The sequence below is a fragment of the Schistocerca piceifrons genome, chromosome 1, assembly GCF_021461385.2.
Source record: "Schistocerca piceifrons isolate TAMUIC-IGC-003096 chromosome 1, iqSchPice1.1, whole genome shotgun sequence".
NCBI lineage: Eukaryota > Metazoa > Arthropoda > Insecta > Orthoptera > Acrididae > Schistocerca > Schistocerca piceifrons.
In genome coordinates this window covers 1221202528-1221224021 of record NC_060138.1, presented here as the reverse complement: position 1 = coordinate 1221224021, position 21494 = coordinate 1221202528, and the positions used below count along the sequence as shown (strand labels likewise).

The 21494-nt window shown below is 43.1% G+C and overlaps 1 protein-coding gene across 1 annotated transcript in view; it reads left to right on the top strand.

Annotated features, from left to right (window-relative positions):
• The window catches only part of LOC124779545 (Down syndrome cell adhesion molecule-like protein Dscam2), a 291097-nt gene extending 272294 nt beyond the window's left edge, over positions 1-18803 (top strand). The window contains exons 32-33 of the mRNA XM_047253718.1: positions 7800-7940; positions 18256-18803. Coding sequence (XP_047109674.1) covers positions 7800-7940; positions 18256-18307 — 193 coding nt within the window. The 3' untranslated portion in view covers positions 18308-18803. The remainder of the gene's footprint in view (positions 1-7799; positions 7941-18255) is intronic.
• Positions 18804-21494: the final 2691 nt, after the last annotated feature.

Below are 21494 nucleotides of genomic sequence, written 5' to 3'. Positions count from 1 at the left end.
AAAGCGTTTTTCTCTTCCGTGGCGCTACTGAGACCAAGCCCTACTGTTGGTGGCTGATTAGGTAGAAAGGACAGACACACAACCAAATTTCTAACAATTTATTTTTAAAGAACAGCGAAATTTTCTTTGTATCAACATAACATCTTCTTGCCATCACAAATTTAAGAGAATTAATTTTAAAATTACCAGGAACTCTCTTGAAATTTAGTCTGTTTCATTAACAAACGAGATCTCTATAATCAACAGTTTACCAGAAATTGTTTTTAAAAACAAAGGAAACAAGGTAAGTCTTCCATACACGAGCTATACAGTCAAGATATTTATGCTGACCAATGCCTTCAAATTACCTTTTAATTAAAACTGAAAATCATGCAAAGGAACAAAAAGCAGGGTGGTAGAGTACAATACGCAAAAGGATTATCCACATCAGCAACGAATTCATAGTCGCGTCCTTGGCCATACCCCTTATATGAATGAACATTGTTTCCTTACTTCAGTACATAGCGTTCAGAACGGTCACTGGAATATAAGTACTTTAGGGAGAATTCAAATGATTGATTTACATACACCTGTAACACTGTTTCACCGGTCAGTACTCTCAAAGAAGATACCATACCTCACTAACTGTTCGCCATTGCGAGAGCAAAGCCAGAAGGAAAGTCATGAGACAATCAGACGTAACTGATAATTATTCCAGTCTAATTAGGTAGCATCTATATGGGAAGAATCGACAACTTACACTATCCTACGCACACACTTCAAATGGGACCGATGCTTAACATGGAGAACGTACCATGAAAATATGAAGTCACAATAAATCCACTTCACCATAACATGTGTCGGTAGGAAGTGAATCGTACATCCGAATCTGTCACACGACTCTGAACACACAAATTATGCTCGATAGAGGCCCCCCAACGCTCCGCTTAAAGCCAACACGCTTAGCACTCGCGCCGTTTCATGTGTCTGCTGTCCGCCCCGATAGCTGAATGGACAGCCGGCACTGTAGCTCAGCGTGTTCGGTCAGAGGGTTTAGCTACCCTCTGTAATTAAAAAAAAACTGAGTGAACGGATCAACGAACAATCTGAACGAGTGCCATCGGACGTCCGCCACGAACAAATCAACGAACAATATAGAACAAAATGAGATCAAACAAAAAAAAAAAGGTCAGCGTGACGGACTGCCATCCTAAGGGTCCCGAGTTCGATTCCCGGCTGGGTCGGGGATTTTCTCCGCTCAGGGACTGGGTGTTGTGTTACCTTCATCATCACATCCCCATACGCTACGCAGATCGCCCAATGTGGCGTCGAATGTAATAAGACCTGTACCAAGGCGGCCGGACCTGCCCCGTAAGGGGCCTCCTGGCGAATGACGCCAAACGCTCATTTCCATTTCCATGTGTCTGCTTTCACCTGGAAGAACTCACAGAGTACCATACTGTCACGTCTGAAACATAGCCGATTCATATCAAGAACTGCCCAGCCTCCACAGTCGAGAGCGTCATTCGTAACGTCCGATTGCCCAGACTTTCTACTTACCCCACACACACTCTCTCTCTCGGTCTCTCTCACACACACACACGCACACACACACACAAACAAACAAACAAACACGTTTGTACTGGTCATATGACCCACTCCGTGTCTCTGCTTCAGCGACACTTCTCATTGATGGTGCCTAACTTCGGCACACTTTAAAATCTGTATAATTGCCTTGGATTACTATTTAGTGCTATTATTTACTTTTGACCACATGAGTATATAGAGGGAGTGGATGAGAAGAGAGAAAATTCAGCAACATTAAAGCTCCTATGATACATCACTTAAGAAGCAACCTCTGATCTCGGAATGTTTACCACGCGGCTGCTACGGTCGCAGGTTCGAATCCTGCCTCGAGCATGGATATGTGTGATGTCCTTAGGTTAGTTCGGTTTATGTAGTTCTAAGTCTAGGGGAATGTTTAGATTGGATGTTTGTTCAAATGTAAAAATGTGTGTGAAATCTCATGGGACATAACTGCTAAGGCCATCAGTCCCTAAGCTTACACACTACTTAACCTAAATTATCCTAAAGACAAACACACACACCCATGCCCGAGGGAGGACTCGAACCTCCGACGGCATCATCCGCACAGTCCATGACTGCAGCGCCTTAGATTTATTTATTTATTTATTTATTGTTCCGTGGGACCACATTAAGGAGAAGTCTCCATGGTCATGGAACGAGTTAATACATGAAATTACAACACGATTGTAGAAACAGATAAAATGAAATATAAGAAACATATTCAGGCAACACGTCGTTAGTTTAAATAAAGAAAATCAAGACTGTAACACGGGAATTTGCTTAATTTTTTAACTCTTCCAGGAGCTCCTCGACAGAGTAGAAGGAGTGAGCCATGAGGAAACTCTTCAGTTTAGACTTAAAAGCGTTTGGGCTACTGCTAAGATTTTTGAGTTCTTGTGGTAGCTTATTGAAAATGGATGCAGCAGAATACTGCACTCCTTTCTGCACAAGTGTCAAGGAAGTGCATTCCACATGCAGATTTGATTTCTGCCTAGTATTAACTGAGTGAAAGCTGCTAACTCTTGGGAATAAGCTAATATTGCTAACAACAAACGACATTAAAGAAAATATATACTGTGAGGCAATGTCAAAATTCCCAGACTATTGAATAGGGGTCGACAAGAGGTTTTCGAACTTACACCACACATAGCTCGAACAGCCCGTTTTTGAGCCAAAAATACCCTTTTTGAATCAGAAGAATTACCCCAGAAAATAATACCATATGACATAAGCGTATGAAAATATGCGAAGTAGACTACTTTTCGTGTTGAAATCTCACTTATTTCAGATACTGTTCTAATGGTAAATAAAGCGGCATTTAGTTTATGAACAAGATCCTGAACATGGGCTTTCCACAACAGCTTACTATCTATCCGTACGCCTAGGAACTTGAACTGTTCCGTCTCGTTTATAACATGCCCATTCTGTCTGATTAAAATATCAGTTCTTGTTGAATTGTGAGTTAGAAACTGTAAAAACTGAGTCTTACTGTGATTTAGCATCAAATTATTTTCCACAAGCCACGAACTTATTTCATGAACTACATTATTTGATAATGCTTCAATATTACACACAAGATCCTTCACTACCAAGCTGGTGTCATCAGCAAACAGAAATATTTTTGAATCACCTGTAATACTAGAAGGCATATCATTTATATAAATAAGAAATAGCAGTGGCCCCAGCACCGATCCTTGGGGAATGCCTCATTTAACAGTGCCCCATTGGGACTGAACATCATTACCACTCTCAATATTGCGGAGAATTACCTTCTGCTTTCTGTTCTTAAAGTAAGAGGCGAACCAATTGTAAGCTACTACCCTTACTCCATAATGTTCCAACTTCTGCAGTAACATTTTGTGGTCAACACAGTCAAAAGCCTTCGTTAAATCAAAGAAAACACCTGAAGTTCGCAACCTTTTATTTAATCCGTCCAAAACCTCACAGAGAAAAGAGACTATAGCATTTTCAGTTGTTAAGCTATTTCTAAAACCAAACTGTACATTTGACAGCAAATTATGTGAATTTAAATGCTGCAGTAACCTTGTATATACAACCCTCTCGATAACTTTAGCAAACACCGATGGCATAGAAATAGGTCTATAATTATCAACATTATCCCTGTCTCCCTTAAGTGGCTTCACTACCCAGTACTTTAATCGGTCAGGAAACCGACCACTCCTAAAGGAAAAGTTACAGATATGGCTAAGTACTGGGCTAACATACTGTTGGATGTTTGCCTTTCATATGCACTCTAAGACAAAAAAAGAAAACGACCCACTACAAAGGAATTATTCGGATTAGACGGACATCGATACGTGCGATGTACATGTACAGACAAACAAATTATTACAATTACAAAAAATTTGGGTGATTTGTTCAAGAGAAGGAGTCTGACAAGCTGAGCAGATCAGTAACGCGTTGTTCCACCTCTGGCCATTACGCAAGCAGTTATTAAGCTTGGCATTGATTTATAAAGTTGTTGGATGTACTCCTGAGGTATATCGCGTCAAATTCTGTCCAATTGTCGCGTTACATGGTCAAAACTCCAAGCCGGTTGGAGGCCCCTGCCGATAATACTCCTACGACGACCTTGTTGACCAAGATAAGGTTTGCCAAGCACAATGACAAGCAGTAGAAACTCCCGTCATGTGCCGAAGTGCGTTATCTTGCTGGAATGTAACCCCAGGATGGCTTACCACCAAGAAAACGAGGCACAAAATATGGTCGATGTACCGCCGTGATGTAAGGGTACCACGGCTGACAACCAAAGCGGTCTGGCTCTGAAAAGAAATGCCACCCCAGGCTATCACTCCTGACTATCGGATCGTATGGTGAGCGACAGTTACGTTGACGTCCCTCCTCTGACAGCAGCGTCTCCAGACAGGCGCTCGGCCTGGAATCTCGTTGACTGCAAAATAATTGTCTCCAGTAAAGAGTCCCGCTTCGAACGAAGCTCCGACGACCAGCGAGGAGGTGTCTGGAGATGCCGTGGACGGCAGTGGGATCATAACCTGACTGTTGCCCGCAATACAACCCAACAAGAATCTGGGGTGCCATTTCTTTTGACAGCTAGACCCGTTTCGTTGTCATCAGCTGCAGTCTTACAGCTCAGCGGTATGTCGACGACACTCTACACCCCGTGTTGTTGCCCTTCATGCCAAACCATCCTCGGCTTACAGTTCTGCAATGTAATGCCCGCCCGCACACAGCGAAACTTTCTACTGCTTCTCATCGTGCTTGCCAAATGCTTGCTTGCTTTGTGTCATCTCGAAGCTGCAGCTTCGTTAGGTTGAAGGGTTAGCAGGTCCAGCTGCTTTTCCTTCTTCTTCCTCTGGCTCATTTTCAGTTCATCGCGTCTTGGTTTATTTCTCCTGGTTTGACACCCTTCCTTTTCCTTCCTCTTGCTGCCTGAGCAGCGTTGCTACTCTCGTAGCAAGTCTGGCCATCTCGTTGTCTCTCGCCAGTGAATCTGGTTTCCCAGATTCCTGATGAGAGGATTCGTAGATCTTCTCGTGTCGGCATAGAAGAGTCTGGCCGACTGCTTGAAGCTGTCCTCCAGCATCTGCACGCCCGTTAGCCGATGTAGTTCGGCCGTGCTGAAGTCACGCGGAATATGTGGTGCCAGTCTCAGCCACCTGTTCTGGATCTTATGGAGACTGCTGATATGAGTCTTGGCAACATTCCCCCATAACAGGGCGGCGTATTCCACAACGGGTCTGATAATTGCCACATACAGCGTCTTTCCGCAGTGTGGAGACAGTGTGGTCTTGGGATTCAGGAAGGGGTAGAGGAGGCGCATTCTGCCAAGTTCCTTACCCGTGCTTGCCAAATCCTGTCGTGGCCCGACAAGGCCGCCGGGTCTTTTCTCTCCCAGTTGAGAACGTTTGGAGCGGCATGGGCGGGGCCCTCCAGCCAGATCGGGATTTTGACGATCTAAAGCGCGAATTGTACAGAATCTACATCTACGTCTACATCCATACTCCGCAAGCTACCCGACGGTGCCTGGCGGAGGGCACCTTGAGTACCTCTATCGGCTCTCCCTTCTATTCCAGTCTCGTATTGTTCGTGGAACGAAAGCTTGTCGGTATGCCTCTGTGTGGGTTCTAATCTCTCTGATTTTATCCTCATGGTCTCTTCGCGAGGTATACGTAGGAGGGAGCAATATATTGCTTGACTCCTCGGTGAAAGTATGTTCTCGAAACTTCAACAAAAGCCCGTACCGAGCTACTGAGAGTCTCTCCTGCAGTCTTCCACTGGAGTCTATCTATCATCTCCGTAACGCTTTCGTGATTAGTAAATCCTGTAACGAAGCGCGCTGCTCTCTGTTGGATCTTCTCTATCTCTTCTATCAACCCTGTCTGGTACGGATCCCATACCGGTGAGCAGTATTCAAGCAGTGGACGAACAAGTGTACTGTAACCTACTTCCTTTGTTTTCGGATTGCATTTCCTTAGGATTCTTCCAATGAATCTCAGTCTGGCATCTGCTTTACCGACGATTAATTTTATATGGTCATTCCATTTTAAATCACTACTAATGCCTCCTTCCAAATAATTTATGGAATTAACTGCTTCCAGTTGCTGACCTGCTATATTGTAGCCAAATGATAAACGATCTTTCTTTCTATGTGTTTGCAGCACATTACACTTGTCTACATTGAGATTCAATTGCCATTCCCTGCACCATGCGTCAATTCGCTGCAGATCCTCCTGCATTTCAGTACAATTTTCCATTGTTACAACCTCTCTATACACCACAGCATCCTCTGCAAAAAGCCTCAGTGAACTTCCGATGTCATCCACAAGGTTATTTATGTATATTGTGAATAGCAACGGTCCTATGACACTCCCCTGCGGCACACCTGAAATCACTCTTACTTCGGAAGACTTCTCTCCATTGAGAATGACATGCTGCGTTCTGTTATCTAGGAACTCTTCAATCCAATCACACAATTTGTCTGATAGTCCATATGCTCTTACTTTGTTCATTAAACGACTGTGGGGAACTGCATCAAAACCTTTGCGGAAGTCAAGAAACACGGCATCTACCTGGGAACCCGTATCTATGACCCTTTGAGTCTCGTGGGCGAATAGCGCGAGCTCATTCCTACAGAGCAGATTTCTAGTCTCCAGAAAAGTCATTATACTCGAACATAATACGTGTTCCAAAATTCTACAACTGATCGACGTTAGAGACGTAGGTCTATAGTTCTGCACATCTGTTCGACGTCCCTTCTTGAAAACGGGGATGACCTGTGCCCTTTTCCAATCTTTTGGACGCTACGCTCTTCTACAATTTGACACGATATTCCTCAGGGGGACAATCAACAGCGCTTGCATTAAGGTCAGAGGTATAACAAGGCGTTATTGATCTGCTGAATTGTTGAAGCTCTCTCTCTCTCTCTCTCTCTCTCTCTCTCTCCCTCTCCCTCTCCCTCTCCCCCTCTCTCCCCATCCCTCCCCCTCCCTCCTTTTTTACCCCACACAAAAATATGATTTCTCGTTGGATATATATGTGAACGTATTTCATACTTACTTTAATATGTGCCATGTTTGATGGCTCTTTTACTTGCTGATTTATTTTTACTGTTAGTTAAGTACTGCAAGTGAAAACATTCAGTTTTAAGTGTTTGTTAAGATTTACACTCTTACATATACAGGGTGTACATAAAGTCCGGGAACACTTACAATTATTTTTTTTTTTTTTACAAACATTCGATACGCGAACCATGAGTGACCCGGCAGACGTCAATACGGTAATCAAATTCTTGGCATACCCGTCCCAGCATGACATCGTCGACTGTGGCAGTGGCTTCCCGTATTCTCTCGCGGAGCTCTGCTACATCACGCGGTAGAGGCGCTACATACACTAGATCTTTATGTGTCCCCACAGAAAAAAGTCACACATCCGTTGAACAGCTGTAGCACACTTGTTTCTGTCGAACTCCAACGCACAGAAAGCTCGCTCCGCACCTGAACTCGTCATGTTTGCGACTAGCGCTGACTATCGGCAAATTAGCAAACTACGCTGTGGCGGGTTACATGAAAAACCCTTTCAGGGTTTCTCTTCAAAATGACATATGTATGATATCTGTACAATGTTTGGCTCCTGTACAATAAATAACTGAAAGTGTACCCGGACTTTACGCACTCCCTGTATATTCTAATAGCTAATACTGAGTTATTACAGTACTAGTAATTACAAATACAACGAAGCTCCTTTTTTTTCAGCTCGGAAACAAGCTCCGCTGAAGGTGATGCCAGTTTCTCCAGTTATCATCTCCAGCCACCTTCTGGATTCTCAGACAGTCGAGAACTAAGTGAAGCTGAATGTGACCATGACACCATCCAATTTAACAAGTTAATCAGTAGGTATGTAAACGACACATGACATTAAGATACTGCCGTACCAAGCCAGGTGTGCACTCGAGACAAAGAGACTGTGTGTACTCGTAGTAGTGGACACGGGGCCTGTATTCCAAATGATAGCATTGCAAATTTGCGTCCGACAGTGCAGATTTAGGTAAATTCCCGGATGGTTCCTTTGAAAGGAAATGGCTGATTTTCTTCCCCACCCTCCCACAATCTGTTGGTCTGTTCCATCTTTAACGATCTCAACGTCGATGAGAAGGTAAAACCTAATATTATGTTCATAACTGTAACGTTTGGATTGCGTAGAAATGTTGGAACACGTGAGGCAATACTGACCCTACGACTTCTCTTAGAAGCTAGATTAAGGATAGGCTAACCTACGTTTCTAGCATTTGTAGACTTAGAGAAAGCTTTTGACAACGTTGACTGGAATACTCTCTTTCAAATTCTAAAGGTGGCAGGGGTAAAATACAGGGAGCGAAAGGCTATTTACAATTTTTACAGAAACCAGATGGCAGTTATAAGAATCGAGGGACATGAAAGGGAAGCAGTAGTTGGGAAGGGAGTGAGGCAGGGTTGTAGCCTCTCCCCGATGTTATTCAATCTGTATATTGAGCAAGCAGTAAAGGAAACAAAAGAAAAATTCGGAGTAGGTATTAAGGTCCATGGAGAAGAAATAAAAACGTTGAGGATCGCCGATGACATTGTAATTCTGTCAGAGACAGCAAAGGACTTGGAAGAGTAGTTGAACGGAATGGACAGTGTCTTGAAAAGAGCATGTAAGATGAACATCAACAAAAGCAAAACGAGGATAATGGAATGTAGTCGAATTAAGTCAGGTGATGATGAGGGAATTAGATTAGGTAATGACACATTTAAAGTAGTAAAGGAGTTTTGCTGTTTGGGGAGCAACTGACGATGGTCCAAGTAGAGAGGATATAAAATGTAGACTGGCAATGGCAAGGAAAGCGTTTCTGAAGAAGAAAAATTTGTGAACATAGAGTATAGATTTAAGTGTCAGGAAGTCGTTTCTGAAAGTATTTGTATGGAGTGTAGCCATGTATGGAAGTGAAACATGGACGATAAATAGTTTGGACAAGAAGAGAATAGAAGTGGCGCTACATAAGAATGCTGAAGATTAGATGGGTAGATCACATACCTAATGAGGAGGTATTGGTTGGTTCAAATGGCTCTGAGCACTATGGGACTCAACTGCTGAGGTTATTAGTCCCCTAGAACTTAGAACTAGTGAAACCTAACTAACCTAAGGACATCACAAATATCCATGCCCGAGGCAGGATTCGAACCTGCGACCGTAGCGGTCTTGCGGTTCCAGACTGCAGCGCCTTTAACCGCACGGCCACTTCGGCCGGCGAGGAGGTATTGAATAGAATTGGGGAGAAGAGGAGTTTATGGCACAACTTGACAAGAAGAAGGGACCGGTTGGTAGGACATGTTCTGAGGCATCGAAGGATCACAAATTTAGCGTTGGAGGGCACCGTGAAGGTTAAAAATCGTAGAGGGAGACCAAGAGATGAATACACTAAGCAGATTCAGAAGGATGTAGGTTGCAGCAAGTACTGGGAGATGAAGAAGCTTGCACTTGTAACCTCCCCCTCACTTACCGTCCTTAATGAAAGAGAAAAATTAAACCGCGTGTACCTAATGGAAATTTGGGAAAATCAATCGTCACCGAAGTTAATCTGTCGATAAAGAGGGAGGAAAGGGTTACATCTAAATGAAAGGAAAAATGCAAATGAAACTGGTGGAAATTAATTTTGAAAAGGGGTAAAGTTAATATAGAAAGTAAATGTGCGGCCGTTACGTTAACAATTAACTAGCGGTAATTAGATATTGAGATTTGGGGAAAATTACGGTCGCCAGTCCTATGGACAATTACTATAGTAACTGAAAGAGAAAGGTTATTGCCCATATAATTAGCACTAGAAGCGTGGCAACTGAAGGTTGACACGTGTAGTGTGAAAACTGAAAGTTTGTCAGAAGTAATAAATTTCGCTACACTCTGACTTAATTTAGCAAAAGAATTAATAAAACCGGAAAACTGAAAGTTAATTTAGTGACTGAAATGAATAGTGAGCTTTGTTTCTGAAGCACTACGAAATTCAGTAAAATAAGGTTAGTCTTGGGCTACCTCAACAATCATTTCAAAAGCTACTTGAATCTACGCAATTTAGAAATAAGAGATTTAACTTAGAACTTGAATTTATTGATTCTGGACAATTAACAATAGTAAAATTTAGTATGTACCAAGGTGAGCTATAGTCACAGGTACGCTAAACCATGGTAACAAAACTCGCACTCATAATTTGTGCTTGTGTAATCTAAATATCGTAGCCAGCTATGAATACTTTAACTGAACTTTGAAATTAAAGCAGTGAAATGGAATAATATTACTTTAATGCTGGCGTTTGAATTTCAACGACACTCGGGTTCATTCCGGAAAAGGAAGGGACCCTGCTTGGTAATGCAGTTGGGACAATGAGCAACAAATGTTCATGCTAAGTTGCTGTAATTATAGTTACGAAAATGGAACAGTTTGAAAAGCTGAGGTCTGCCATACAGTTGTAAATCTTTACGTGCTTCCAGTCTTCCTCGTTGGTTGATTGAAGGTTTGAAGCCGTCGATCGAGGAGGTGGCGACAGTCACTCATTGTCGGCCGTCGCTGTTGCAGAAGCTGGATGTTGGCGCGCCTTCTTCTCGACACGGTCACCAGGCGAAACGGGCTCTTGATGTGCGCCAGCTAATGCTTCCCGTCCACGACACCGTGTCAGAAACTATCATAGCAATTCGAGCGCAATTACATGCTGCCAAACCCCGAAAGCGCGGCAACTCGCGGGAGCGTCACAGAACACACCTGCTCCACTGCACTACTCCAGCCAGACTCCCCTCTGCCCGCGCTCCACGCGACGGAGTTAACACTACCAAATATCCTAAATACTTTGGTTCTCCACACGACCTATCGATGTATTCGTTTGATAGCATAGTTTTCCCTAGGCCAGACCCAGCGTATAAATACAAATAATATTCACAAAACCAATTATACATCGACATAAATGCATATATTTACAAATAGTAAAACAATTACGATATACAAAGACACAGAAATGTTATATCTTCAGGTAACAAAATAAGGAAAAAAATTTGCAGTGCAGTAGATGGAAATAGGAGGATATGCATTTCCGGCGTTACACACTGAATAGAGTAGCATGGAGAGCTGCATCAAGCCAGTCTCAGGACTGAAGACGACAACAACAACAACTGTAATGTACACCGATGAGCCGAAACATTATGACCATCTGCTTAAAAGTGTGTTGGACCACCTCTGGAACCCGGCTAAGCAGTGATTCTGCGTGCTTGTATGTGACAAATACTTGATAGGTTTCGAAATATTTGTGGCACCAGGTGCCTACGCACAGGTCACACACTTCCCGTATTTTACGGCACGTCCGTTTTCAGGCTCTGAGCTGGCGCCCGATAGAGTCACAGTTGAGTTTCATCGGACTCAGATAAGCCGAATATGATGGCCAAGTCATCAATGTGAGTTCACAATCACACTCCTCAAACCATTGCAGCACAGTTCTGGCCTCCCGATAGGGACAGTTGTCCTGCTGCAAGATGCCACCGCTGTTGGGGAAGACGTCAAGCATAAAGGCTCAGAAGTGGTGCCTTCCATTACTACCGCAGATCCCATGGGAGCAACAAGTGAATCTCCCCTATAACATAACACTGTTCCCACCTGCCTGCGTCCGTGGAGCGCTGGAAGTTTCGAGTAGCCGTTCGGGACACGACCATCAACCTGATTTAAGAATGAACGGGATTCATCCGACCAGGCGACACAATTCCATTGATCAGCGGTCCAATCTCGATGATTCCGTGCCCACTGTAATCATAATTGACGTTGTTGTTGGATCAACATGAGAACCCTTTGGGTCCTCTGCTGCAGAACACCAACTTCGACACCGTGCGCTGGACGGCGTGCTCCAAAAACAACTGAGCCTGCGCCAGCACTATCATCAGGTCTCCACAGAACGACGCTTATCTTGCTAAAGTGCAGGCAAGCTCCCGATCCCTATGTTCTGTGATGAGGAATGGACACCAAACTTATGGTCGCCTACTAGTAGTTCCAGCATTCTTCAACCACTTTCCACACAGCACAGTTGCACGCGAGCACCTTCACCGTTTTCCAGACTCTCGCTCCCAGGCACTGGGGCACAACAATATGGCTTTTGTCAAAGTCGCTTAAGGGGAGTAGGACGTCAAACGGACCGACTTGGAGCAGGAGAGACACCACAGGACATTTTAATTCCCACTGTCTATACTTTTACAAACAAATTCATACAACTTTCTCAGCATGACCAGGAAGGAATCAGGATTAATCTGCCAGGAAGTTTCATATCAGCGCACACTCCGCTGCAGAGTGAAAATCTCATTCTGGAAACATCCCCCAGGCTGTGGCTAAGCCATGTCTCCACAGTATCCTTTCTTTCAGGAGTGCTAGTTCTGCAAGGTTCGCAGACGAGCTTCTGTGCAGTTTGGAAGGTAGGAGACGAGATACTGGCAGAAGTAAAGCTGTGAGTACCGGGTGTGAGTCGTGCTTCGGTAGCTCAGATGGTAGAGCACTTGCCCGCGAAAGGCAAGGGTTCCCGAGTTCGAGTCTCGGTCGGGCATACAGTTTTAATCTGCCAGGAAGTTTCATATCAGCGCACACTCCGCTGCAGAGTGAAAATCTCATTCTGGAATCAGGATTCACTCTCACAGCAGTGGAAGTTCGAAAGCATAACAAACCAAATATTTTTTACATGTGAAATTTTATCATTTTTCCACTTACTATTGACTGCATTTGTCGCTATGGGTACACTTCTCTTCATAAGTAAGAGAAATTCTTCCATGAATTTTGCACAGCATACAAACCACACTTACAGATGTATGAAACTCTACAATTTATTTAATTTATGAAAAAATGAATGAGATGTTACATTTAAACTTTATGTTTAGAAAAAACTCAAATTTTATGGTTAAATATCTCAGTGTTTACCACAGTTTTTAAATAAATTTAGAAAATTCTAGAGTTTCATGCACCTGTAAGTAGGGTTCGCATGCTGTGCCAAATTCATCGAAGAATCTCTCTGACTGATGAAGAGAGGTGTTCGTATAGCAACAAATGCAAAGTAAAAAAAATGATAAAATTTCACATTTAAAAATTTTTATTTTGTTTTGTTTTTGAACTTCCTCTGCTACGAGTGTGAATCCTGAATCCTTCTTGGTCATGCTCACAAAGTTTTATGAATATATTTGTAAAAGTATAGACAGCGGAAATTAAAATGTCCTGTGGCACCTCTCCCGCTCCAAGTCGGCCCGTTTCATACCCTACCCCCCTTAACCGGCGGGATTCTGCATTTACACCACATATCGTCGCTAGAATGATTCCCTATTCGTCTCTGCTCCGCTCCTATACTTCTCTTACCACGTCACGTGCGTGTCCTCAACGGCACCAGGTAGCATACAACCTCCCGGTGGACAGTGGTCATCATGTTTTGGCAGTGTATGTGTATGTGTGTGTGCGTCTATATGAAACTGAACAAAACCAATTTCATTATGCTATAAGCGTTTTCCCTTTATTTTTAGAAACATCATCTGATCTGAAATACACTCCTGGAAACTGAAATAAGAACACCGTGAATTCATTGTCCCAGGAAGGGGAAACTTTATTGACACATTCCTGGGGTCAGAAACATCACATGATCACACTGACAGAACCACAGGCACATAGACACAGGCAACAGAGCATGCACAATGTCGACACTAGTACAGTGTATATCCACCTTTCGCAGCAATGCTGGCTGCTATTCTCCCATGGCGACGATCGTAGAGATGCTGGATGTAGTCGTGTGGAACGGCTTGCCATGCCATTTCCACCTGGCGCCTCAGTCGGACCAGCGTTCGTGCTGGACGTGCAGACCGCGTGAGACGACGCTTCATCCAGTCCCAAACATGCTCAATGGGGGACAGATCCGGAGATCTTGCTGGCCAGGGTAGTTGACTTACACCTTCTAGAGCACGTTGGGTGGCACGGGATACATGCGGACGTGCATTGTCCTGTTGGAACAGCAAGTTCCCTTGCCGGTCTAGGAATGGTAGAACGATGGGTTCGATGACGGTTTGGATGTACCGTGCACTATTCAGTGTCCCCTCGACGATCACCAGTGGTGTACGGCCAGTGTAGGAGATCGCTCCCCACACCATGATGCCGGGTGTGGGCCCTGTGTGCCTCGGTCGTATGCAGTCCTGATTGTGGCGCTCACCTGCACGGCGTCAAACACGCATACGACCATCATTGGCACCAAGGCAGAAGCGACTCTCATCGCTGAAGACGACACGTCTCCATTCGTCCCTCCATTCACGCCTGTCGCGACACCACTGGAGGCGGGCTGCACGATGTTGGGGCGTGAGCGGAAGACGGCCTAACGGTGTGCGGGACCGTAGCCCAGCTTCATGGAGACGGTTGCGAATGGTCCTCGCCGATACCCCAGGAGCAACAGTGTCCCTAATTTGCTGGGAAGTGGCGGTGTGGTCCCCTACGGCACTGCGTAGGATCCTACGGTCTTGGCGTGCACCCGTACGTCGCTGCGGTCCGGTCCCAGGTCGACGGGCACGTGCACCTTCCGCCGACCACTGGCGACAACATCGATGTACTGTGGAGACCTCACGCCCCACGTGTTGAGCAATTCGGCGGTACGTCCACCCGGCCTCCCGCATGCCCACTATATGCCCTCGCTCAAAGTCCGTCAACTGCACATACGGTTCACGTCCACGCTGTCGCGGCGTGCTACCAGTATTAAAGACTGCGATGGAGCTCCGTATGCCACGGCAAACTGGCTGACACTGACGGCGGCGGTGCACAAATGCTGCGCAGCTAGCGCCATTCGACGGCCAACACCGCGGTTCCTGGTGTGTCCGCTGTGCCGTGCGTGTGATCATTGCTTGTACAGCCCTCTCGCAGTGTCCGGAGCAAGTATGGTGGGTCTGACACACCGGCGTCAATGTGTTCTTTTTTCCATTTCCAGGAGTGTATATACGAATTTACACTACTGGCCATTAAAATTGCTACACTACGAAGATGACGTGCTACAGAGGCAAAATTTAACCGACAGGAAGAAGATGCTGTGATATGCAAATGATTAGCTTTTCAGAGCATTCACACAAGGTTGGCGCCGGTAACGACACTTACAACGTGCTGACGCGAGGAAAGTTTCCAACCGATTTCTCATACACAACAGCAGTTGACCAGCGTTACCTGGTGAAGCGTTGTTGTGATGCCTCGTGTAAGGAGCAGAAATGCGTACCATCACGTTTCCGACTTTGATAAAGGTCGGATTGTAGCCTATCACGATTGCGGTTTATCGTATCGCGACATTGCTGCTCGTGTTGTTCGAGATCCAATGATCCATGACAGAATATGGAATCGGTGGGTTCAGGAGGGTAATACGGAACGCCGTGCTGGATCCCAATGGCCTCGTATCGCTAGCAGTCGGGATGACACGCATCTTATCCGCATGGCTGTAACGGATCGTGCAGCCACGTCTCGATCCCTGAGTCAACAGATGGGGACGTTTGCAAGACAACAACCATCTGCACGAACAGTTCGACGAGGTTTGCAGGAGCGTGGCTGCGGTTACCCCTGACGCACATCACAGACAGGAGCGCCTGCGATGGTGTACTCAACGACGAACCTGGGTGCACGAATGGCAAAACGTCATTTTTTCGGATGAATCCAGGTTCTGTTTAGAGCATCATGATGGTCGCATCTGTGTTTGGCGACATCGCGGTGAACGCACGTTGGAAGCGTGTATTCGTCATCGCCATACTGGCGTATCACCTGGCGTGATGGTATGGGGTGCCATTGGTTACACGTCCCGGTCACCTCTTGTTCGCATTGACGGCACTCTTAACAGTGGACTTTACTTTTCAGATGTGTTACAACCCGTGGCTCTACCCTTCATTCGACCCCTGCGAAACCCTACATTTCAGCAGGATAATGTACGACCGCACGTTGGAGGTCCTGTACGGACCTTTCTGGATACAGAAAATGTTCGACTGCTGCCCTGGCCAGCACATTCTCCAGATCTCTCACCAACTGAAAACGTCTGGTCAATGGTGGCCGAGCAACTGGCTCGTCACAATACGCCAGTCACTACTCTTGATGAACTGTGGTATCGTATTAAAGCTGCATGGGCAGCTGTACCTGTACACGCCATCCAATCTCTGTCTGACACAATGCCCAGGCGTATCAAGGCCGTTATTACGGCCAGTGGTGGTTGTTCTGGGTACTGATTTCTCTGGTTCTATGCACCCAAATTGCGTGAAAATGTAATCACATGTCAATTCTAGTATAATATATTTGTCCAATCAATACCCGTTTATCATCTGCATTTCTTCTTGGTGTAGCAATTTTAATGGCTAGTAATGTATGTGTATAGCTTTTGCGTTACATACTACACTGTACTTTCAGATTAGTAATAGCTTTGTATCTTTCTGACTTTTTATAACGTAACAGTGATCTAAATATGTACCTACAAGGTATTTAGATGCTACTTTGTATGTGTACTTACTTTACAAAGCCATTTTTTTCCAACAACATCTGTTGAAATCTAACTTGGATTATCTACAGCCACATAAGCATTATGCAAAATACTGTGGAGCGCACGGTAGAAGGAGCTTACCATCTGGCCGTGCATTAAGGCTTCTTCCCGTTCTATTCACGTATGGGCCTGGGGAAGAATTATTGCGGAAATGCTCCTGCAAGTCCCCTTAGGTTTTCTTCGCTTTCCAGTTGCTTGTGCAGCACGGAAAAAATGAATGACAAAAATTTATTTGTGTACCCTTTAAATAGACTAATGTTGTCTTCTCGATCCCTACGGGTGCTAGACATAAGGAGCTGTAGTATTTCCTAGATACCTCACTTAATACTCGTTCTTGAAACTTTGTAAGTAATGCTTCGTGAAATAAATGACTTCGATCTTAAAGCGTCTGCTATTTCAGAGTCTTCAACATTTCAGTGACGCTCTTGCATGAGTGAAACAAACCTGTCACTATTCGTGCTGCTCTTCTTTCTATATATTCAGTGTCCCTTAATTAGTTTGTCTTATTTGCTATTGGTTCCCCACACATGAACAATGCTCTAAGATGCGACTCACAAGTGTTTTATAACCAGGTTCCTTTGTAGAGTGACTCTTCCTGTTGTCCAACCAACGAAGTGAGGTGTGGCACAATCGAGCCTATATGATCAGTCCATTTCATATCGCCACATATTGTCACATTCGGAGATTTGCATGAGTTGTCTGATTCCACCTGGACTCACTGATATTGCAGGCATAGGAGGGTTGTGAAGTGGACGTTTTTCTTTCCTCTTCGTTTAAATCAAGTTGACAATTTTTGGATCGTTTTGAAATCTTATCAAGATTTGGTTAAGTATTTATGCAGCTTTTCTCAGGTAGTATTTCGTTATAAATAACTGTATCATCCGTGAAAAATCCTTAGTTCAGTATTAATATTGTCTACCAGATCATTAGTGTAGAACATGGACAGCAAGGGTCTAAATACACTGCCCCATTGCCTTGATCCATGATATTCAGGATGTCACGTAAGAAAATCGCGTGTTGGATTTTGCCATTACTGATGTTTTTGGAGGCCTTACTGCTTGGCGTGGACGAGGTTACATCCAAAAATAAATACCTGAATCGCTATATTTTTTGATCGCTTTGTCGTTCATCAGGTACTTTGGCAAAGAAGAAGTGCGTCTTTTTAATCTGTGGTGACCCTTCAGACACTTCCATTGCTTAAGATAAAAATCATCCATTTCATCTTAGGGAAAGTTGAATTGTTACTTCATATTTCATTTTCAAATTGGGGCTTGAATCTTTGCTAATTTCTATTGCCTCGTCTTGTGTTCTTGGAAAGGGATACCATCAAACACAGCAGTGGATGTTACTTAGAAATCTACAGGGGCGATAAAAGAAAAAGCACTTACTGCTAAAAAATAAATAGAATGTTTCATTGTATTTCTTTAAACACACATATTTCTTTCACATCGCTTTTGTTTCGTTATCTCCAACTTCACCTGTTTTGAGACTATGTGTTTCTTTAAACACAAATATTTCTTCAACACAACTTATGTTCCTTTAGTCTAACTTTAACTATTTTGCGTCTGTTGCTCTGGCAGCTGATAGTTTTAAGACAGTCACTACATTACTGTTGTTAACAGTTCAGAATAATCGGATCTTTCTCTTTATTTCAGGTTTCGTCAACAAAAACTGGAAGAAAGAAGACAATATACAATTCATGTATGACTTTACTAACTGTTTGGTGACACATGCAGATAGCGTCGTGTGGATACAGCGCAATTTCATCAAGACACACTTTTCTTTCCGTGTGTGCTCTTCTTTGTGACTGTGTTTGACATTTATTCTTGATTATAATGTGAAAAGATTGGTAGCTCACAAGATTTTCGCCCACTATCAAAGACGTTTCAGAACTATGTGGACACGTTTCTTATTGCTTAAACATATTCCAGGAAATTTATGAATACATTTTTATTGTTCAAACTTTTAAACTGTTTTCTGTGTAAAGTGTTTGAATTTTAGAGCGGAGTTAAAAACTCTTATATACTATTTCCGTATCCAAATGCGCTAGCCACGTTATTTTTGATACAATACTGTAAAACAGTTTACGTGCAAGGACAGTAACGACGGATTCTAAAATTATTAGGTGTCAGTTTTATCAACCATTACGTACCTACAACAAGACTGACCAAATGTACAGAAAAAAGGAATTGTTATGTGTTCAGTGTCGTGGAAATTTTAATAAACAAATTACTTTAATAACGCATAAGTGTAATCAATCCACTAAAATATGATTCTTTTCGTTGTTTTCCTTCCACCTGTTGTCTAGTTAAGGGATAAATTAGATAATACACATTATGAAATAGTTTTCCTTTTCATTCTGACACAAATATCAACATGCCGCAATCCTAAGTTTGCTCAATAAGAATATTTTAAAAAATAAAATAAAAAAGCGTTGATAGACGTTCACTTTTTAAAAACACAACTAGCTTAGCAGCCATTGCTTCGCTCGTGTAGACTATATGGCCTGCAGAGACTTTTTTATTTTTACTTAATCGAATGTTTATGTTGTTCACGCATTGCAGTGGCTTCTAGGCTTCTCTCGCCAATTACGGCCTTTTAAGCATGGTCTCCTCCGAATGTATGTCTGATAAAAGTGCAATTCTGGTAGCTAGAGTTTTTGATAAACATACCTTTTGCGTTCTTGTAGAGGTATTTCCACAGCAACTTTCATCTCCTAAAAAACATTTCCGTATATCGAGCCGAGATGTGAAATACCTATTTTCATAAATTTAGCTTTAAAATTTTGTAATGTAACGAAACATTTTCTTAAAAATTTTCATCCCCTTAGGGATTGAATTTCCAAAAACAGTGAAATATGTATTTTTCATTTCTAACCAAGTAGTGAAATACAAGTTGTCATGGATGTAGCCTTAAAAATCCTTTAGTAGTTATTTATTTTAAAAAAAATTAATCCATTATTTTACCCACTTAGAGGCTGAATTTTCAAAATGTTGGAACACGTACTTTTTTATCTCCTGACTGAGAAATCAAATTCTAATTTTCGTAGCTCCAGCTTCAAACTTCCCTTAATAGTGATAACTTTCAAAAAGTCTTTCATCCGCTATTTTATCCCTTAAGGGTAGAATTTCAGACAATTCCTTCGTAAACGATGCCTACAATATAAGATCCACATCCTCTACAAACTTCGTGTTTCTGTTCTTAGCGGTTTGAGCTGAGCGATGAGAAGTCAGTTAGTTAGTCAGTCGGGACATTGCCTTTTACGTATACACATCATTCCCTCCCACATATTCCCGCGAAATTATCAGACTGTAAAATCAGAGAAATTTGAGCTCATTTAGAGACTTAGTGACAGTCTTTCTTCTAGGCCGCTGTTCGTGAATGGTATAGAAAATGGAGGAAAATGGTAAGTGGTGCACGACGCTCGCTTAAACATGCATTGTAAGGATGTTTGCACAGTATTCGAATGTTACTGTGCGCCGTGTTTTCACACAATTACAGCATCCGCCGACGCAGCTCTTTTTACAGTTAACTGATGCAATTCGACAAGTTGTTGTGCGTGATATGCTTTTGTCACGCAACAATTAATGGGCAAGTATTCACATTGTGAAATAAAAAAATGTCCATTGAGGGTGCTGCAGTTATATAGCAACATGTTCGGGGCACAATAAAATATACTAAAGGTTGTTTCTTGCAAAGACACACCACCAAGGAACGATTTCCCCGTTTTTGTGGCCCTGCGAATTTCATAGACTGTAATTTTGCTACATCCATTAATCCGTAAGGCCAAGGAAAATACGAGTAACATCTGGGAAGCAGAATTCTTCAGGTTTTAAATAAGAAACTGGAATAATTAAAGAAATTTTATACAAACATCTCTAATCCAAACCTTTTAATTGTTTTTCTTCATAACCTCAACTCATTTTAAGTATTTGCCGTAAGTCATAACTAACTGACAAATTCACTGTGCGTAATACCCTGTCACCTGCGATTGCAGACAGCTCATGGCACCTTCATGAAGTTCTTCATCAGAGTCAAGAAACTGAAAGCTAAGCCACATTTTTTATGAGTATGAAGAGATTGGAGACCTCTTAGAATCCAGTTCATGTCTTGTAACCATCCCAGCCGGCAACAGGCGCTCTCCCATAAGGCTCTCTGTAGGGAAAGTACGGTCGGCCATATTGGCACTGCCCGCCATTCTGGGCTCATCGCATTGGTGCCCGCGCACTGACAGCCACCGAGCATTTAGCCGATTCTGTTAAAGAAGTTACCCCAACTAGCTCATGTATTCCTAAGTTGGAGCACTAGCTTCAAACTGAACAGCTCGAATCCTCAGCAACGGACAATCTACCAAAATGTGTCAAAAATTTCTTTCGTGTGAAAGTTCTACCAGTTTTCACCATGCTACCATTTATTTATTTATTTATTTATTTATTTACACGTCAAGTTCCGTAGGACTAAATTGAGTAGCAAATCTCCAAGGTCATGGAACGTGTCAGTACATGAACTTACAACATAAAAGTAATAACAGATAGAAATAAATGTTCATTTACCTGAAAAAAGTCAGTCCATAAGTTTAGATAAACGCTATCAGCAATACAATAAGAATCAGCTTAATTTTTCAAGGAACTCCTCGACAGAATAGAAGGAGAAACCCATGAGGAAACTCTTCAGTTTCGATTTGAAAGCGCGTGGATTACTGCTAAGATTTTTGAATTCGAGTGGCAGCTTATTGTAAATTGATGCAACAGTATACTGCACACCTTTTTGCACAAGAGTTAAGGAAGTCCGATCCAAATGGAGGTTTGATTTCTGCCGAGTATTAACCGAGTGAAAGCTGCTTATTCTTGGAAATAAACTAATATTGGTAACAAGAAACGACAATATGGAATAC